At 41.6% G+C, this 21950-nt stretch overlaps 1 protein-coding gene across 1 annotated transcript; it reads left to right on the top strand.

The window, feature by feature from the left end:
* The first annotated feature begins 1376 nt into the window (after positions 1-1376).
* Positions 1377-21403, top strand: LOC128835561 (up-regulator of cell proliferation-like). The gene is made up of 2 exons (XM_054025098.1): positions 1377-1491; positions 16713-21403. Exons 1-2 carry the CDS (start codon positions 1377-1379, stop codon positions 21401-21403), a joined length of 4806 nt encoding a protein of 1601 aa, XP_053881073.1.
* Positions 21404-21950: the final 547 nt, after the last annotated feature.

Genomic DNA, 21950 nt, shown 5'->3' with positions numbered 1-21950 from the left:
ATGCTTTTTTCTGAATAAGATCCCATTCAGCACTTGCAGTTTTTTTGTAGGGCTTGTTATTATGTTTAATTGGGGCTGATCAAGTAATGAAAAACCATTTTTGTTAGTGACGGGGGACAAAGTGGATCCTGAATACCAATCCCAGATATTTTGTAAATAACCCTTAGATTAGTAATTATTTATTTGTTCTGTTCATGTAGTACTTTTGCATGCTGAATAGATTAGTAAAAATGGGACTGAAATGAAAAAAAAAGTCAAATTTCACTGATTCGATCAGCCACGTATGGGTGTATTTTTAAAACTAATACAGATAACTTTAGTACCTGGGGAAGATGAGAAGGAAACAAGGAATTTCGATGTCCATGTCCCTCCACATCTCCTGGTCAGCAGAACTGCCCTTTTAAGTAGTGGCACAGTGGAGATCTGTGACAAACAATGCTTCCTAGAGCTCCTCTTGGTGCAGGGCAGCTCCACACTTTCCCCCGGCTCACGGCTGTAACCTTCATGGCACAGTCTGGCCCTATAGAACTCCACTGATATTTTTAGTTAATTGATCTCAGTGAGTTAATCTTTTCATTGTGCCCCTGTACAAGTAGATGGCCATCTCTTGGTAGGTCAGAGACTCATAGGAAAAGGTTTAGAATAAATAGTAAAGACGTCGTGTTTTTCTGCTCCGTGTGGTCAAAGGCCAGAGATGAGATTCTCGCTTCTGACATCAGAGACTTGTCAAGAAGTGCAAACCACTGCAGTCGGAGTGTTGCAAAAGAAGGGCTCTATCAGATCTAGCACAGGCAGGGCCAGATCAGAGACAGAGCAGTGACCGTATGGAAAGAGCAGCTAAATGTATAACCAATGGAACAATCTGAACAGTGTTTATGTTTGTGGTTAAAAAGTAATTCTACTTAGCATCTCTGGTTTTACTTTTTAAAATGCAGAAACTCATCTAACGTTAAATTGTGGTTATATTATTATGATGGACTATTTATACAGAACCATAGGTCTACCATACAGGGCACTTTACCGACTACTGAAAGAGGACAATTTTCAAAAATGCCTAAATCCCATTTTCAAAAGTGACTTAGAGACAGATTTTTTAAAGATCTGTAGGCACTTCCCATCAAGTTTCTTATTCATTTCTGAAAATGTGACTTGGTCTTTTGAAAATTTCACCCAAAGTCTCTTTGCTAAAGAGTTTACAATCTAAACTGGTCAAAAAATAATTTAAAAGAGTAGGAGTGGGCACAGTCAATATTGATCAGTGATGAAAAGCCAGACAAGAGAAGTGGATCTGATGAATGAATGGAAAGAAGAGAGGGAGGTCACTTGGAGGTTATTCTAAGGACAGCAGGTACTGTGACAGAAAGTGCTTAGAGGAGATGGGTGGAAGAGATGAAGAAACGAGCACTGAACCTGTGCAGGACTTGGAAGAGAAGGAGGAGAATCTTGAACTTGAAGCAGAAAGGAAGTCAGTGAAGAAATTCAAGGGGTGGGGTGACATGACATGGTCAAAGCAATGGGAGAAGAGGATTTGAGCTGCACTATTTTGAATGGACTCTGGGGAGATAAAAGAAAGCCAGAGAGGAAAAGGTTCCAATAGTCCAGGCGAGGTAACTGAATTGTCAACCATGGTTTTGCTGAGGGAGTGGAGAGGAAGGAAAGGGTTTAAGATGTTACATGTAAAGAAGTAGCAGGAGAATAGATCAAATTCAGCTGTGAATTACACCCCAGGAAATTACATTGGCTTCAGTGGGATTGCAGAGCATGCGGGTAATGAATTTGGCTGTTTAAGAAGAACGTGTTGGAAAATGGGTTTTGCACATTTTGATGAAAAAGAAAAAAAATCAATATTTTCCATGCAAAAATTCAATTAGGGCTAAAGTGGTGTAGCTGGTGCTGCATTCCTTTTTTTAAGCTATGGTTTTCTATTTGGATGTCTTTCCAAATAGAAAACAACTTTTAACATTTATCTCCCTCTTGTGTATATGTGAGGACTGTATGGAAGTTTATATAAGAAGGAGACATTAAAAATTGTTTTTTCAAAGAAATCCATGACCACAAACCCCATAAAATTGATGAGCTTGGTACACACTGGCAGCTAAGGGTAGTTCTTTACCCTATTGAGCATCTCACTGTATTATGGGTTTAGAAGCAAATTGAATTAAGGCTCTGCCACTTAAGCACAAGAACAATTAAGCATTTATGCACTTAAATCATTAAGTGCTTCAGAGTTTGACTAGCTGAGATATTAGATACTTTCAATGTATCATCTTTTATCTTTCTATCTGGTACTGCCATTCATCACCATAGTATCTGATCACCTCCTATGTAAGATAGATGTTCAATGTTGAGGTCCCTAGTGGACTTAATGAGATCTCTGGCTCTTCTCCCTTCTCCCTACTATTATCCTAAAGCTTTAGGGAGCACGATAGCAGCTGAACCCCACTTCCTTCCCCCCCACCCCCAGCAACTTCTGGAGATCCTGAGCTCCTGAGAAGAGGGGAGTCTGGAGTACTTGAGCTGAAATGGTTAAAGGGCCCTCCACCCTTTAAAAATTAAAAGGCCCACTTGTGTGGGCAGACTTAAAACAACCATTCATATCAACTGCATCACCTCCCCTCTCTTTCCCACATAGCATTAACATCATTCCTACACTGAGAGTTGGCCATTTATTCCTGTTTTTGGAAGGAACAATTCCATACCCAGACTCCCAGAGCCACTCCGAGATACGTGGAGTCACCCCAATGCATTGGGCAATGAACCGCACAGGACTATTTAAATGGCAAAGGATCTCCAAAAGACAATCAGTGTGGCCGTGCATGATGCTCTCAGGTTCCAGTAAACCTCTTGGTTTGATAGATGTAGGTCTAGATTAGAGAAATATGAGGGTTCTGAGCATCATGATCAGGTAAGTTTTATAATACACACCTTGTTCTCCTCTGTTCACCAATAGGAAACACCCAACCTTCCATGACACTCTCCTATGTCTGGACTCACACTTTCCTTTCTGGACAGTTTTGGTTTGCATTCAGGTCCTTTCACAGGAGCCTGTCTGCCTATGTTTTCATACTCAAACTGAGTTTTATCAGCCCTTTTAATGAAATCACCCAGCTGATCAGGTCCAGATGAGGGATAGCTAATCTGATAGAGGTGTGGCTGAGCCAAGCTATTCTTAAGGGGCCAGCCAACCTGTGACAGGAACCTTCAGAAACCCAACATCCCTCAAACACTCCCAACTACCAGACGGGGAAAGCCTCAGTTGTCTGTCAGTTACACCAACAACCTCCAATAGGTCAGTTGGTGCCAGTGCTTCCCATCCCCATGTCCAAACCAGATATCAGTTCAATACAGAGCTTTAACTCTTTAACTCTGACCCTGTGATCACTGCTTCCTTAACAGCCTCTTGTGAGGGATTTTATCCCAAGCCTTTGCAATTAATCCCCAATACATGGGATTCCTACATAGGGCACTGGAATATACATGACTTTGGTTCGTAGGATTTCTGATTGATTGTTCCCCTGTGCAGAGAATGGGGCCTCAGCAATAAGCAAAAGAGTTTGAATATGGAGCCCATGAAACTTTCCAGACCTGCATGGCTGCTGGGGGCCCTGCAGAGTCGATGACAGCCATTCACTTCTCATTTACACCATTTTCCTGTCTTTGGACTGCTGGCCTTGTATTTTCAACTAAGCTATTAAATCATAAAACCATAAACCAGCAGCTTTATCTTCTTACCATCTATTTCCTCAGTCATGTTTTAAACGTTCCCTGCACCTGTTGCTTTTAGTTTAGACTACAAAAGCAATCCCCACTTTAAACACTTTTTGCCCCTTCTTTGTTGGGTGTATGTAGAACCACGGGGATCAAGTTTCAAAGCTGAGAACATGGCTGTAGCTCTGTGACTTCCATTAACATCAATGGTGCCCATGATGCTAAAATCCTCATTTGCCTCTTTGAAAATTAACCTCTAAAATTTCTAAGCTGTATATGCTACTACATAGAAACTTTCTGATGAGAACAAATGGGTTTTTAAAATGTCAGGCATGATGACTGTGTGTGTGATTAGATTTGTCAGTTAACAGCAGTTGCATTTGAGGATAAATCGAAGACTTAATTTGCATAATGTGGAGGTGGGGTAATTTCAAGAGAGATCGTTTCACTGTGTGAACTTGATTCATATTTGTTGTTACTTTATCTTCCTGTTGAGGTTCTGATCCAGTTAACATCACTCTGGCTAAATTAAGAGGCACAATTGGCTGACTGGAGACACAGCAATTTGATCACAAACTCTCATGGGGATTACACATGGTGTGATGTTCTTTCCCTCTCAACTGGGATTCTCACAACCAGCAGAGCAATTCACTCCATTAACAAGAGAAGAAATGGAATGTTGAAATTTATCACTGATGAGGTAATATACATCGGAAGAAATTCCCAGATTATGTGTTTATACAAGTTCCGACTAACTCCTGAACACCAGCTGGGGGATGTAAGACTTTATCTCTCTCCCTCACTGGCACACACAAACACACCCTTGTGTGTTCTTTTCTTTCCCCACCTTATTTCCTTTCTTGCCTTCTGTTTAACGAGAGCCTGGGCTTATCCAGCCAAGTCTGTATACTTTGCAACATTCTTGTGAGCCTGTGACCAGAAAGAGACAGTTAAAAACAATGCCCCCCCTAGACAGTCCCATGATAGTACAAGTTTGCCAGGTCTCAGAATGGCTGATCAGACCCTGTGCTGAGCATGTGTTTCTCCAGCAGTGAGGTTGCAAAGAAGAGTCAACGTCAGAGACAGAAACTGCATATTCTATCTTTGCTCCTGTTTTCTCTTCTGTCTTGTGTGTTTGTCTTGTTTTGTCTTCTAGGAAACAGGATCAGACTTTAACAACAATAGCAACAATAACAGGTCCAACCCATTTCAATGTATCTTTAATATCATCTTCTAAAGGACTGTCCAATGGGGGAGCTGGGGCAGGGGAGGTTCCTTCTAAAAACTCCCTCCAGCTAAAGGGAAAGGCAACAAGGGAAGTTGTTAAAATGAAAGCCTTATTAATACTTTACATTTCAAACGCGTTAACGGTTTCCTTCCTTTTTGTGTCTTTAATAAAAGGTTAAAAAGATGTTTAAATGATGTCTTTGCCATGACCCTAAGCAGGCTGAAGGCTCTATACTAAACCCCGAATCTTTTTTTAACACTGGTCCATTATAGGGTCATGTTAACACCTTTGACTCTTTGGGCCCGTATATTCCATCTAAATTAATACAACATTACTAAGTGAAGACTAGAAGAGAGCTTGATGAGCAGATTTATTTTTAAAGAGATAAAATAATAGTGAGGAACTACTTCTCTGGAAGTTTCTACCGGGGTTGCAAAAAATGTGGGTTTACAAGTGGGATCTGAATGGGAGGAGAGGCAGAGGCTTTGCAGACCAGCTCAGGAGAGGTGTGCCATGGTTTAAAGGTGGAGTAAAGAAAAGCAGAGAGATGGCGGTGGAGGAAACAGACAAATATAGAGTCCAGAACAGATCTAACAGTTTCAACTTTCACTCTTTCCAGGCAGCCAATACTCCTTGCAAAACAACTCAGAGATAAGCAAGGTTAACTTGTACTCACAGTTCAAAGTCTGGAATCAGCTGTTTGCTAAGTCTCTTTACAACACACCCAAGTGGCAGTTCCACCTGTTTTCTCCTCCTTCCCTTTCTCTTCTCCTAGATTTTCCCCAATGGATCTGCACAAATATCATCTCTCTGTTTTGAAATCTCCATTCTCTCTCTCCATCTGCACAAGAGTGGGGCAGTGATAACACTGAGACTGGTAAATTCCTGCAAATAAGAGATGGAATTGGTTTAGCACTGGGCTTGGGATGTTGCTTTTGGGATTTAAGTGAACTGCTCAGATTTGTGGGATATGATGGTGGAGGAGGTTGCTTTGAGCTTGAACGCATTAGAGAGATGCTTTCATTTACATAAAAAATCTCTATCTGCAGATGCATATCCCTGATTTCTTCTACTCCAGGAGTCAGCTCAGGTAACGTCTGAGAAGCACAGGAGAACAGAGTGGAATATCATCTGCTGGAGACCTTGGAAGAGTTGGGGGAGACAAATCTCTGGAAGTACAAATCCACCCTGAATGCAATCAAGGCGGAAAAAGAGTATAACTCAGGCCACTGGAATAAACTGGAGACAGGAAAGCCTGGCTGGTCAGCTGCTATGTGAATGACTATGGTGAGAAGATTGTTGTGGAGGTGCTGAGCCATCAACCTGAGGGGCCTGGCAGACAATCTCACTGAAGCAAAAAAGCTGGTAAGAAACTTTGTTTAGGAGAGGACAGCAGCCCCCATCAGGCAGGGAAACTTGGGTGTAATCGGGCAAAGCCCCTGTTGAATTCAATGCAGCCAAGTTTGCACCTCTGTCTTTTCATCTTCAACTTTACTGTCTATTATCTAGAACTGATTATTTCCTAAATATGCTTGAGTTGAACATAGCTGCAAAATGGCCTTTGTGCTGCTAGGGGAACTTTGAGAGAAGTCAGGAGTGGTGGGATAGACCTCCCCAGATTTTTTATGATTTTGGTTCATATTTTTCACGTTCTTCAGATCCATGTTTCATTTTTTCATCTTAATAGAAAATAATAATAATGAATACTATTAATGTTGTGGTTGTGCCTAACATGTGCTAGGCCCACAAGAAGAGACAGCCCTGGCCCAAAGAGCTTACAATCTAAATAATCAAAGTGGATAAATAACTATAGACAAACACCACATAAGCAAAATGTCCAAGGCAGTATGTGCTACACGTCTTGCTAATTTAATTTCTTCCTCCCCTACACTTATCAAAAATTATGTCCTTCTCCTCTGTCCAGGTATCACCCTGCTCTGATGTCACAATTCCAATGTGCCCTCCTCCCACCCTGCTCACCAAATGCCATAGATTCAGGGTCAGTGCAAAGTCCTATAGGGAATGGGGGTGGGGGGATTAGCCAGTCAGACAGAGCCTGATCAGAAAGGACAATCAAAAAACTTCAAAGGGGTTTGGATCAGGCCAATAGAGTCCATGTTAATAAAAAGTGTTTAAAGAGAGGGCCTCCTTGCAGGGACTCTGCATGGCCTCACCCGCTCTCTACAGTTACTGGCAGCTCCTACTCCTTACTCATCCCCCACCATGTGTGTGTGTGTGTGAGAGAGAGAGACAGACAGACAGACAGACAGAGATCATACTGGAAGATCCCAGTGTTGTTAAGTCACAAGATTTTATCACAAGTCTCACAATATACAGTATTTTTTAAAAATAGTTCCCCATGATCTCAAGATTCCTGGCTTCAAATTTGCCAATTTCTTCTGATTTGAAATGGCCACCATCTTCCATTGTTTCAACAGGGCTGAAACCAAACTGCCCTCACTTAAGATGTCTGCCATTTTCCCAGATCTTTTCATGTGAAAGTCAGGCTGCTTCAGCAAAGATGGCCACTATCTCCCATTGTGTTCAGGGAAAGATGGCTGTCACAGTCTGGTGATGGGGCTGGATGGGAAACAGTCAGGAGACGGGCAGTTACTGTGACTAGGAGAGAGAAAGAAGCAGTGCAAGGAAACATAGGTGTTATAGGAGGGAGACTGAGGAGGAAAGGGAACATGGGGGGCATGAGGGATGCTTAGAGGGATTGGGAGGCGAAGGAGAAGCAGAGGAACAGAGGATAGCAGAGAGGGGAAAATGCGAGGAGTGGAATACTGTAAAGGCAAAGAGAGGGAACATGTGGGGCAGGCGAATAGAGGGAACAAGCTGGGAACAGGAACGTGTGGAGGAGCACGGAGGAAGAACATGAAGTGGGGTGAACTGGGTGGAAAAGGGAGGGAGGCAGAATGGTGAATGAAAAGGCAGGGAGGGGGTAGGAAGAAAGACGGAATGGCAGCTCCCTCACTCCAGGGGTTAGGAAAAAATAAGAGGAATCAGCAGAGAGGCCATTTCTTTTCAGGGCCCAGTCACAGCCCAGAAGCCTCCAGCAAATGATTGGGTCCTCGATCCAACCTCATGGGTGCCACATAAATTTCAGTTTTTCACGTTCACTTCAAGTTGAATTTTGAACCTGACATGATCACACACATACACTGAGGTGAACAGCTTTCCTCTGAAAAGTCAAAACCCAGATGGCAAATAGCAAATAATAAATAACATTTATAAACCATAATTTTGATATTTTTAAACTCATGATTTCAAAGACAATTGTGATATCTGGGAGTCTGACTCATGACTTTTGAATGCTTTTGGTTGACAACATTGAGTTCCTGAAGGCAGGGTCCCCTCTGCAGTCACTAATAAAATCTTTGTGTTTTCTTTTAAAATGTTTCGTTTATTTCTATAAATATACAACACTACACACATTTCCAGACAGAGCAGATGGGATAAAGTCTGTGCAATGAAACTTCACTTGACACTAGCAACCAATAATGGGTGAAAAAAATTCAATTTGGTCCAAAGCATTTGTCATTATTGGTGTAAAATAATTAAATTAATTAATCGAATGAATATTACACGATTGAGGTGGCAATTAGTAATTGTATATGGGTATCAAGAACATCTAGATTTATCATAATTCATTATAAACATTTAGTGGGGAGAGCATACTATGCCTTATGCTTCAGGATTTAAACCAATATCTAACTATTAGAAACCAAATAAGACCTAATGTGGGGGTAGATTATCCCACATCTGCCACTTCTGGGTTTTGCAGCTTCTTCTGAAGCACCTGGTTCTGGCCATTGACGGAGACAGCACAGTGGAAGATGCACCTCAGCTCTGATCCAGTCTGGCAGTTCCTATTTTATTGATCTGTATGAAATGAAAACTTAGAAGGAGGAGTAATACGAGAAAGAAGAAGAAAGTAATACAGAAAGAGACTCATAGAGCTGAAAGAGGCAGAGTGGGAGAAGTAAGGGATATCAAGGGAGAACCCAGTCATTTGTACAATGATTATAAAGGGCATTTTGTATTGTGAAATATCCAGCATCTCCAATGACTTTTTGTCTGTTCACAGACATTTTCATTCAAAGGATAATTTATTGATGGTGCTATGGAACTGATGTAGATCCCACTCTATTTGTAAAGGAGGCTAGGCCAGCCACAGGATTTGGGAGTGGGCATAAAGTTGGCATAGAGCCACCTTTAATCCTCTCAGGACCTCAATAAAACAGAACTTGTCTGGGCCCGAAGATTTCTCTCTTTATACCTCATTAAATAACATCTCTGAACTACTAATTTTACCCTCCTGCTTTTCAGAACCAGTGAAAAGACACATGGACAGTGCTAGCACTAGCTGTCCAGCACTAGCTGGTGACACATCATCAGTGATGGACGTGGACGACAAGCCAGAGAGCCCTGCTCCACCACCAACATCAACCAAAGGGTAAATGTCTTCTGAGACATAATAAGAACCTGAAAACAGGGATTTAAAATGAAATTATGATGTTAAGTTCAGGATGGTTGCCATTATTATTTTTTATTAGACAATAAACTTACTTCAGCCGGAGCTTAGGTTATGAAACTCTAAGTTTTCTTGTACAGTTTTTTTGCACCACTTGTAATTAGATTGTGGACTCTTAGCAAGATTCAAAAAAGAATTGGACATTTATATGGATATCAACAATAATGAGAGTTATCATAATTAGTGATACAATTTTGAAAGGGATATTAAGCCTTGGTCTTTAGTGTTTAAGACAATCTGTAACTATTAGACACAAGGATGAGACCTAATGTGGGGGCCTGATTACCCCACATCTGTTTCTGCTGGGTTCTTACACTTTCCTCTGAAGCATCTGGTGCTGGCCACCCGTCAGAGACAGGACACTGGGCTAGATGGAGCTCAGCTCTGATCTAGTGTGGCAATTCTTATGGTGTGACATTCCCATAATTATAGAATCATAGAAATATAGGGCTGGAAGGGAACTCAAGAGCTCATCAACTCCAGCTCCTCCATGCTGAAGCAGGACTGAGGAAACCTAGACCATCCCTGACAGGTGTTTGTCCAATCTGTTCTTAAAACCCTCCAGTAATTGGGATTCCACAACCTCCTTTGGAAGCCTGTTCCAGAGCTTAACTACCCTGAGATTTAGAAAGTTTTTCCTAAATCTGCCTTGTTGAAGAACAAGCCCATTGCTTCTTCTCCTACCTTCAGTGGACATAGAGAACAATTGACCACCATTCTCTGAATAACAGCCCTGAACATATTTGAAGACTTATCAGATCCCACCTCAGTCTTCTTTCCTAAAGATTAAACATACCTAGTTCCTTTTAGCCTTCCCTCACAGGTCAAATTTTCTAAACCTTTAATCATACTTGTTATTCTCCTCTGGACTCTCTCCAATTTGTCCACATCTTCCTAAAGTGGGGCCCCCAGAATTGGACAAAGTACTCCAGCTGAGGCCTCGCCAGTGCCGAGTGGGACAATTAGCTCCCGTGTCTCACATAAAGCATCCTGTTAATACACCCCGGAATGATTTTAGCTTTTTTTGCAACTGCATCACATTATTGACTCATATTCAATTTGTGAACCTTTATAACCCTCAGATCCTTTTCAGCAATACTACTGCCTAGCCAGTTATTCCCCATTTTGTAGCTGTGCATCTGAGTTTTCTTTCATAAGTGTAGTAGTTTGCACTGTCTGAAATCAACAAGATGAAATTCAATAAAGACCAGTACTCTAATTTGTCAAGGCTGTTTTGAATTCTAATCCCATCCTACAAAGCGTAACCCCTCCCAACTTGATGTCATCTGCAAATTTTATTAGCGTACTTTCCACTCTATTATTATCCACATCATTAATGAAATTATTGAATAGTATTAGACCCAGCACTAGCCCCAGCGGGACCCCATTAGGTACATCCTGCCAGTTTGACCACTAAACACTGATAACTACTCTTTGAGTATGGTCTTTCAACCAGTTGTGCACCCACTTTATAGTAATTTCACCCAGACCACATGATTGTTTAATAATTTGTTCCAGTATTTTTCCAGGTATCAAAGTTTGACTGACTAGTCTATAATTCCTCAGGTCCTCGGTGTTCCCTTTTTTAAAGATAGATATTATGTTTGCCCCTCTCCAGTCCTCTGGGACGTCACCTGTCCTCCATGAGTTCTCCAAAATAATGGCTAAGAGTTCCAAGATTGTTTCAGCTAGTTCCTTAGGTATCCTAGGATGAATTTTATCAGTCCCTGCCAACCTGAATACATCTGACCTATCTAAATATTTTTAACCTGTTCTTACCCTATAATGCAACCTGCTCAATTAAATCTAACTCTGGCTGCTTCACAAATCCATCATCTTGCTCTCATAAACAAACACTTTTTCTTTGATTTAATTATTTCAGAATTCATAGTTTGGATGAAATGGCTAGTGGGGAAGACTCTTCAGAGGAAATTCTACCAAAGAAGAAAATAAAGATTACAAATACTCTACAAAATGAGCCAGAGCATGAATGGGGTGAGACATACTTTCTGTTCTCAAAACTGAAAAATATGACTCAGTGAAAAAAATGCTGGAGAGTTTGTGTGCATATTCTGATGACATACTGGTTATTCTCTTGAACAGCACTGCCTCAAAGTATATTATCCTATCTCCTGCCCTATAGTTATTATCTAATCCTCCAGGACTCGCCTATAAACACCTTTATCTCTGATTTTGATAGCTGGCTTTTCCACTTCCTCTCATCTCAGTCTCCAACCTTCATGTTGAATTATTCCACCTTCCACATCAATGTCCCATGTACCCTCTTGCCTCCTAACTTCTCATCTTTATTTCTTCATTTGATTTCCAACCCTGGATCAACTCACTATGATAACCACTTGACCTCATTTTCACTCAGCGCTGCTCCCTCTCTGACCTTTTCATAATTGAATTCTGTCTCTCCACCACACCACATCATCTCCTTAAATGTTACCCATTTGCCACATTCCCTGTACATATCAGCCCTTAAGTGACTATCATGAATTCTGTTTCATTAAGGTTCTTAAACTATGTCATGCATCATGCTCTTTGAGCACCCGGACTTCTCTGCAGCTCTCAGCACTCTCGTCCTACTACCTCTCCCCTCACATAGGAATATAGGAACAAAGGAACTACCATACCAGATCAGTATGCAGTGTTGTTGTAGATGTGTCACTCCCAGGATATTAGAGAGACAAGATGGGTGAGGTGATATCTTTTATTGGACCGACTTCTGTTGGTGAGACAGACAAACTTTCAAGCTACACAGAGCTCTTCCTCAGGTCTGGGAAAAGTACTCGGAGTGTCACAGAGTACCTTTCCTGGACCTGAAGAAGAGCTCCATGTAGCTTGAAAGCTTGTAACTCACACCAGGTCAGAGCAATGTTTTATCTAGTCTGGTACTCTGTACCTGACATTGACCAGTACCAGTGCAAGAAAACCCATCATGAACAATTAATGAATATTCCATAGGAGTTTCTTTAACTCCAGGAAGCCTGCAATGAGACTTAGGCTCCCAGAGACTAGATTTTCAAAGATCTATCAATGGGAGTTAGGCATTAACTTGCTAGGCACTTTTGAAATCCCAGTAGACACCTGCCTGCATCCTTAGGTGCCTAAACACCTTTAATAGCTGGCTCTATGATGCTTCTGAAAACAATCTGATATTTATTATTACTTAATTATATACTGTAGGTACCAGAAAATTTAACTTCACCTTAAAGATATTATTGAAGCCAAGAGCTTAGTTGGATTAAAAAATAAATTGCGGGGGCAGGGGGATTTCAAAAGTTTCTAGGATGTGTGTACACTGCATTCAGGAGATGCAATTGCAACTCATGTAGACAGATCTAAGTTAGCTTTGATTGGTCTAGCTCACTGAAAATGGCTGCACGGGCTAATTGGTCGAGTATGTAACCAGGATACTGGGTGGGATAGTACTCAGGCAGCTAGACAACACTGCCTCCTGTGCTACCATGGCTTCAAACATCCTAAGATCTGCAGAACTCCACCTGGTTCAGTGCATCAACACCTTGACAAGACTTATGAGGCTTGATGGGACCCCCATACTTATAAGTTTTAGGAGCCTTGTACCACTAATCCACTACCTCCATGGATCTCATACTTGTGGGCTCTAAGTGATTGAGGGAGTTATATGGGAAAGAAGGATTAGGCGGGAGTATTGGTGGCAATACTGGGTGCTTGAAGGAGCAGAGCAGGCTAGATGGGGGTATCTTAATAGAAGAAGCCATTCTAAATATAGTCGGACTAGGCAGCTGCTGAGAATGGCAGATTTCTAGGCAGCTGCCTAGACCAGCAGATTTGGCCTGGCCACCCATCTGTCATGATGGACCAGCAGCCAGGACAAATATGCATGGTGTGGGGGACAGCACATTGAAGTGTTATCTAGTGTAACAGGTTGTCTTGAATGATTTCTGCTTAGCAGCAGTTTAACCCTGCACAAAAAGGCATCGCTTCCCTTCTTTCTATACCTGGGAACCTCTAGTGGTGAACCAAACCTCTAGTGGTGAACCAACTTAAAGCAGTGGGACTCTCTTCTGAAGAACCACAGTATGTCTATCATGTTAAAAAGGCAGGGAAATGGTTTCTCTCACTGTCTCTTCCTGCACCTCCCTTCCTGCCTAGACACCCATTCCACTCAACAAGAGACCAGCTTCCTCCCACATCCTCCTCTCTCACCCAACCAGACAGCCTCTGGTTTTTCCACCGGCAGGAGCTGCTAGAAGCAGAAGGTCCAGGTGGGGAGGAGGAGAAAGCAATGGTGAAAAACTAGCCCCTTCTCCTTCCTTTTACTTCCAGTGAATCTTGTATGGCTCATCAGATGACAATTCTGCTCCTACAGACCACAGCAGGTTAATCAGGTGAAGAAGGCAGCCCCAGGCAACACATCAGTGTGCCTTGTGATACTGCTTTCTTTATATCTTCTCCTCCTGCACCCACTGAGCTGCTCCTAAATACTCCACAAACAACAAGGTGCTTAAGAACATATGAACAGTCCAGTGGTCCATCTAGCCCAGTGTCCTGTCTTCTGACAGCTGCCAATGCCAGATGCCCCAAGGGGAATGAACAGAACAGGGCAATTTTTGAGTGATCCATCCCCTGCTGTCCATTCCCAGCTTCTGGCAGTCAGAGGCTAAGGACACCCAGAGCATGGGGTTGTATCCCTAAGCATATAAAAGCCATTGATGGACCTATTCTCAATGAACTAATCTAATTCTTTTTTGAACCACGTTGTACTTTTTGCCTTCACAACATCCTTGGCAACAAATTCCACAGCTTGACTGTGTGTTGTGTGAAGAAGTACTGCCTTTTGTTTCTTTTAAACCTGCTGCCTCTTAATTTCATTGGTTCATTAATTTCATTAATTTCTGTTTTTTCTGTAATGTGAAGGAATAAATAACACTTCCTTATTCATTTCCACATTGTTCAAGATGTTATAGATCTCTATCATATCCTTTCTTAGTTGTCTCTTTTCCAAACTGAAAAGTCCCAGTCTTTTTAATCTCTCCTCATATAGAAGCTGACACATGCCTTTAATCATTTTTGTTGCCCTTCTCTGCACCTTTTTCAATTCTAATATATCTTTTTGAGGTGAGACAACAGGACTGAATGCAATAATCAAGGTGCGGGCATACCATGGATTTATATAGAGGCAATATTTTCTCTCTTATTATCTATCCTTTCCTAATGGTTCCCAACATTGTTAGTTTTTTTGACTGCCACTGCACATTGAGGGGATGCTTTCAGAGAACTATCCACTACGACTCTAAGATTCCCTAGTTTGTTAAGATTCTCATTAACAAACTAGGGAAATGCAACCTAGATGGAACTACGATAAAGTGGGTGCATATATGGTTGGATAATCATTCCCAGAGAGTCGTTATCAATGGTTCACAGTCATGCTGGAAGGGCATAACAAGTGGGGTTCAGCAGGGATCAGTCCTGGGTCTGGTTCTTTTCAATGTCTTCGTCAACTATTTAGATCATGGCATAGAGAGTACACTTATATCCCACGACAGCTTAGTTTCTTTAAGAGCCTTCAGTGAAAGACCTTGTCAAAAGCTTTCTGAAAATCTAAATACACTATATCCACTGGATTCCCCTTGTCCACATGCCTGTTGAACCCCTCAAAGAATTCTAGTAGATTGGTGAGGCATGATTTCCTTTTACAGAAGCCATGTTGACTCTTCCCCAACAAATCGTGTTCATCTAGGTGTCTGATAATTCTTTTATTACCTATAGTTTCAACCAGTTTGCCTGGTACTGAAGTTAGGCTTATCAGCCTGTAATTGCCGGGATCACCTCTGGAATCTTTTTTTAAAAATTGGTGTCACATTAACTATCCTCCAGTCATCTGGTACAGAAGCTGATTTAAGTTATAGATCACATACCACACTTGGTAGTTCTGCAATTTCATATTTGGCTATGTATAAACTACCTCTTAAGTAGGTATAACTTACATTGCTCAGGTTGTGAATAAACCACACCTCCCCCCAAGCAACGTAAGTTACACCAACATAAGCGCAGGTGGGGACAGCTTCTCCCACCAACATAACTACTGCCACTCATTGGAGGTGGATTAATTATGTCAATGGGAGAGCTCACTCTCATCATCTTAGAACGGCTACTACATCTTACATCAGCGCAACTACATCAGTGCAGTAGCGCTGCTGTAAGCTCTCTAGTGTAGACATAGCCTTTGAGATTAGAACTCTTGGATGAATACCGTCTGGTCCTGGTGATTTATTACTGTTTAATTATCAATATGTTCCTAAACCTCTTCTAATGACACCTCGATATGGGACAGTTCCTCATATGTGTTATCTAAAAAGAATGGCTCAGATGTGAGAATCTCCCTCACATCCTCTGCAATGAAGATTGACGCAAATAATTCATTTAGTTTCTCTGCAATGGCCTTATCTTTCCCGAGTGCTCCTTCAGCATCTTGATCGTCCAGCGGCCCCACTATTTCTGATGTACTTTAAAATATTTTTGCTTTCGTTTTTGAGTCTAGGGAGGAAAGGGTGACTTAGAAGCAGAATGATGGGAGCATGAGGGGTCTGCCAGGAGCTCTGAGCCACACAGAATTGTTATAGGACATCAGGAGGCCTTCAGGGCATCACCTGATCTACCACATCACCTGATCTACCTTCTCTACCACAGGAACTATTTTCTATTCCATTATTATTCAATATTTAAATTACTGAAGTGCCCAAAGGTCACTATAGCTATTGGAGCCCCATTGTGCTGAACACTGTACAAGCATATAAAAGAGGCAATCCCTGCACCAAATTACCTTCTATCATGTCTCCTTTTATTCACCTCCTCTCTAAAGCACACAAGCTTCATATTTTCAATCTCTCTTGCTATGGAAGTTTTCCCATGCAGCTTTGTGAAAAGGTAACGTAAAACCTGTGAATGATTAAATGGCAAGGTTACCAGAGATATAAAAATTACACAGTTGCATATATTTAAAAAAATCTTCTTCAGATATACTGGGGATACGGAGAACACCATATGTACACCCTAATAATTGTAGGTCACTTTAAATATGAGTGCTAGTGGCAACAAGTTAAGCAACATTAAATATAGCTGGCATTTACAACCTAATGGTATAATCCTCAAGTAACCACCTCAATGTCAAAATAAAAATGTGTAAAAATTTATGTATAACAAATTATTCAATTCTGAAATTAATTTTCATGTTTTAACATATTTCAGTAGAGAGAAGAGCATTCCAGAACATCCTCTCCAAGTTAAACCTGGAGCAGCACAAAAGCAAAAAGCTCAGACTTAGGGATGTCCTGGAAATCAGACTGGAAAGTCTAAAGAACTGGACTCCTCAGACTTTAGGAGATTTACCTTGGCATTTCCTGAGGAAGGTCATGGCTTTGAATGGGACAGCCAGAAACACAAGTCTAGTGCAGATGGCATCTGATGATCAAGGAACCAATGAAGATGAAGAAAATATGGATATTGATGATATTTTCACTGTTCTGAACACTGACACTAGTGATTCTCTGCACCCCCTCGATGTTCTCTGTGCCATTCTGGGTTGTTCAGACAGTTTCCTGCAACAGCAAATCCTGTCAAAAATGTCCATGTGCCAGTTTGCCCTCCCTCTGCTGCTACCTGCCCTTGACACCCCCAAGTGCACCCTAATGCTGTGGGCAATGAGGGACATTGTGAAGAAGTGGAGGCCGCGCTCCCTGGCACAGAGCAGAGGGTTCAGAGAGGAGAGCCTGGTGCTCACCAAAATGCCAACCATTTCCTTTGTGCGGATGGGGAGTTGCAGCTTCTCCAAGTCCAAACTTCTCAATGAGCTACTCAGCTCCTCCCAGCAGCACCAGGATTTCTTTGTCCATCGGGACATGGAGTCTGGGAACATCCCTCAGGAAATTGCCAGTGGACTGGTAGAGATTTCCTGGTATTTTCCTAGAGGAAGGGAAAATTCAGATATCTTCCCAGAAGCCATTGCAGTTACAAATCTGCGTGGAGACATTGAGTCTCACAGTCTACAGTTTCGCTTTTTAACAGAGATCTCGACAGCAGTGTTCATAGTTACTGACAGAGTCAGTGAAAGAGAATATAAACTATTATCCTCTCTGAAAGAATCAACAACTAAATACTACTTCATCCTCAAGGCCCAAGCTGGGAAACACAGCGAAACCTTGGAATTCCTTAATAAATTAGCCCCAGTACTAAAACTGAATAGATCACAACTACTGGTGAAAGACAGCACCAGCAATAAGACAGCTTTTCTTAAAACACTGCAATCCACTATAGGGAGCATAATGAACTCTTCTCCCAAGACAGTGAGTATTGAAGACATGGTTGTGACAGCCCAAGAATTAAAAATCCAGATAGATGAGGAGTGTGAGGAATGTCAGAATGCAAGGAAGTGTTCTAAAGAAATAACTAAGGAAGTAAAAGATTTGCCAACGTACAGGAGTGAAATGCTGAAGCTCCAAGGAGATCTCTGGAAAAAACTGGCTAAGGTGGAAAAAGAACTGTGCCGTATGAAACGGCAGTTGAACACCCCCACAGAAAAATATAAATCGCAGCTGAGAGAGGAAAGGTTGGAATTACGTAGACAGCAGAATCAATTCAACCTGACTCATAGTTTGAGTAAGTTTCTTCATGGGATAGGACAAATACTTCCAGTGGAGAGACATTACTTCCTGAACTGGCTGAAATTTGACTTGGATTGTATATCTAGGGAGAATCTTTCTAAACTATGGGCTGAATATAAATCAAAATGTGAACCATTAGGGGATAACTTCAAGGAAGATGCCAGTACCTTAGGTGTTGAACATTTCATTCGTGAGTTGGGGCAGTTTTATGAAGCTGAATGCTCAATGTTTAAAGAAGGAGACAAGGCAGAATGCCAAAGACAATTCATCCATCTCCCAGGCATAGCAGCTGATCTGATGCTGGAAGGATTTCCCATGGAGCTGATCGATGGAGATGCATCCAACATCCCACTGCAGTGGGTAACAGATGTTCTGACTCAGCTCCATGCCAAGCTGGGGGGAAGGTCCAGAATGGTAGTTTTATCTGTGCTAGGAGTGCAGAGCACTGGGAAATCCACCCTCCTCAACACCATGTTCGGCCTGCAGTTTGCAGTGAGCAGTGGCCGATGTACACGAGGAGCCTTCATGACACTCATTAAAGTTGCAGAGAACTTTCAGCAGGAACTGGGCTGTGATTTCTTCCTGGTGATAGACGCAGAAGGTTTGAAAGCCCCTGAACTGGCCAAATTAGAGGATAGCTATGAACATGACAATGAGCTGGCCACTCTGGTGATTGGACTGAGTGACATAACGATTGTTAACATGGCCATGGAGAACGCCACTGAAATGAAGGATGTTCTACAAATTGTGGTCCATGCCTTTCTCAGAATGGAGGAAATAGGACAAAAGCGTAATTGCCAATTTGTGCATCAGAACGTCAGTGATGTGTCTGCTTATAAACAAAACATGAGGGACAGGAAACACCTCCTGGAGCAGCTGAATGAAATGACCAAAGCAGCAGCAAAGATGGAAAAACTAAGCAGGGAAATGACATTTTCTGATATTATGGAGTATCAGCCAGAAAAACACAATTGGTACATCCCTGGGCTGTGGCATGGAGTCCCTCCCATGGCTCCAGTGAATATAGGATACAGTGAAAGTGTGTGTGAATTAAAGAAATACCTGTATGAATTAATGAAATATTCAGACAACAGAGCTCCCAAAGACATTCCTCAATTTATCGAATGGGTGAAGAGTCTGTGGAATGCTGTAAAACATGAGAACTTCATCTTCAGCTTCAGAAACAGCCTCATAGCTGAGGCCTATAACCGGCTGTCTGCCAAGTATGCAGAGTGGGAGTGGGGTTTCCGCAAGGAAATGCATCTCTGGGTATTAGAAAAAGAAACTCTAATTCATAATCATACCCCTGATGAACTGCACGTTGGTAACTTAAAAGATGAGATGCAGCAGAAATTATTGTACGGTGAACAGCAGATTCTGAATAATTTACAACAGTATTTTGAAAGTCGAGCAGCAAATCTTCACTTGATAGAAAAGTATGCAGAAGATTTCACCAGGAGTGCAAAGAGCCTCAAGGAAGAACTTGAACGTTATTCCATGTGCAAGTGTGAGGAAACCATTCACATCAAAGAAGGCCAACACAAGATAGACAATATCCTGACTGAATATATGAAACTAATTGAAGGGAAAGTTGACAGGATTTTGGAAGATCATAGGAAGAGAGAATGTGAATTAGACAATAAAGAACTGCAAGCAGAATTTGAAAAAATGTGGAAAAAATCATTAAGAGAATTAAACCCTTTCTCTTTACCGAAATGTGACATTTATCAGGATGTGGAGTTCCAGCTGAGAAGGGACCTGGGGAATCGTGGAAGTGCAGTGAATAAGAAGCTACAAGAAGCAGGAAACTTGTTGAATTATAAAATGAATTCTTTCAGGATGAAAAAGGAGTATATAGATACACGTGGTTTGAAAACCAGAAGAAAAGGTTTGACACAGGAACTCTGCTATAAAGCAGAGGAACTTGTCAAATCCTTAATGGACCAGTGCAGAAGTTATTGTGAAAAAACTGTAAATTCCAAACTCGGCTATGATCAAACCTATTGCAGAGAATTATTGTATATGATCAATGAGAGGCTCCAACAGGAGGATGTTTCAAAACTTCACACTAGCGGTCTCTTTGAAGTTGATCTGAAGCTTCACATTTTGGGGGAAGTGGCTCATGCATTTCAGAAAATGCACGAAGATTTTGTCAATGAAAATGATCCTCAGAAACGTCTGCAGAAACAGAAACCTCACTATCTCTCAAGATTTAGAGACCTTTACTTGCACAAGGAGGATGCCTGCCAAAGAAGGGCCAAGGATTTCTGTGATCAGTGTCTGAGACCTGCCCTGCTAGACTATGTCAACAAGAGACTAGGGATAGAGATAGTGGAAGACTTTCTCAGGAGGGAACAGTCCACTGAATACAGCAGCCGGAGCTCCTTCCAGTTCACTATGCAGAAGAAGCTGCTGGAGGAGATGAATTTCAGTAACTATGTGAAATATATTAAAAGCTATGAAGTGTTTGTCAAAACATGGGTATGGAGATGCCTGGTAGATCACTATAGACAGACTGACAGTTTGGAAGATTTGGAAAGAGAAATTCTGTCCACGATAATAAAAAAAGTCATGGACGCTCTAGAAAACTCCAGAATAAAAAAGATTGACTCAGTCTCTGCCTTTTTAGACAACTTTTGTCAATTGCTGCAGACGGACCTGATCATATCTAAGGAAAATTTAATTGGGATACGGTTTATAAACACAGAAAATACTGATGAGTTCTCTGCTTTTATTCGGTCTTTTCTTCCTAATCTGGAAGAGGAAATCTTAGTTCAATTTAAAGGTTTGGAAATGGAGACTCAACTCTCGCAGCTGCCGTTGAAGCCCCAGGATGAAATCTATAAGCGAATGTTTGGCTGTGGGAAGCAGTGTCCGTTCTGTAAAGTCCCCTGCGAAGCAGGAGGTACTGACCATAAAGAGCACTTTGCAACTGTACATCGGCCTAAAGGATTATGGCAAGATGGAAGTAATAACACACAAAGGCTTGAACATTCCTCATGTTCTGAAGATGTGATTTCTAATGAGAAATTTAGAAATTCAGACACACAATGGAAACCTCATCCCTACAAAGATTATCGTTGCTATTATCCAGACTGGTGCATTCAGCCAGATCCCAGCCTCACTGCTTCCAATTACTGGAAGTTTGTGTTTAAGGAGTTCAATGAACAGTTTGCTAAAGAGTATGATGTTGAACCAGCTGATCTCCCAAGAGACTGGGGGAAAATAACCAAAAAACAGGCACTGGAGAGCCTGGAGGAAGTCTTCAGTATGAAATAGCCAATATACTGAGAGCCTGTTTAAATGGGATGTATACGCTGGTACACCTACAACAATTAAATATATTTCCTACAGAGTATTTAAACGGCATGTGAGAAAACTCAGTTAGAGTTTGTAGCTTCCACATGGAGATCAACAGAGAAACAAAGGTTTTTTTCATGACAATTTGTCCTACAAATAACAAGTAAAGCACTCAAAATTGGGATTTCTGAACTCATCTAACTACCTTAGATACATCTAGAAAATTTGTCTTTGGCAGCTGAGTTTCAGTGGAAGAAAGTGTCATCTAGCGCCCAGTGAAGTGCTCCAGTTGTGATGTTAGCTCCAAGAATAGAGCATTTACCCATTTGTGCAACATCAAGGTGTAAAAACACATTTTAATATTAGTATAACCTGGGTAACCTCCAGACAAAATAATATACAAACAGGGCCCACATGGTACCTAAGTGGGGCCTAAGGATTGCACTTTGCACTATTTGTACTGGTACTGGCCTTAGATGCAGATCCTGAGCTCTCTGTGTAGGACTATTCCCTATCATCATCTTGT

This window comes from Malaclemys terrapin, chromosome 4, assembly GCF_027887155.1.
Source record: "Malaclemys terrapin pileata isolate rMalTer1 chromosome 4, rMalTer1.hap1, whole genome shotgun sequence".
NCBI lineage: Eukaryota > Metazoa > Chordata > Testudines > Emydidae > Malaclemys > Malaclemys terrapin.
This window is presented reverse-complemented; position numbering and strand designations above follow the sequence as displayed.

What these genes read in the sequence shown, in the direction of transcription:
- LOC128835561 (XM_054025098.1), top strand. Translation starts at nt 1,377, where the DNA reads ATGGGTGGAAGAGATGAAGAAACGAGCACTGAACCTGTGCAGGACTTG. An exon ending in GAAGAAATTCAAGGGGTGGG is followed by an intron (nt 1,492 to 16,712) that starts GTGACATGACAT and finishes AACATATTTCAG; the next exon opens with TAGAGAGAAGAGCATTCCAG.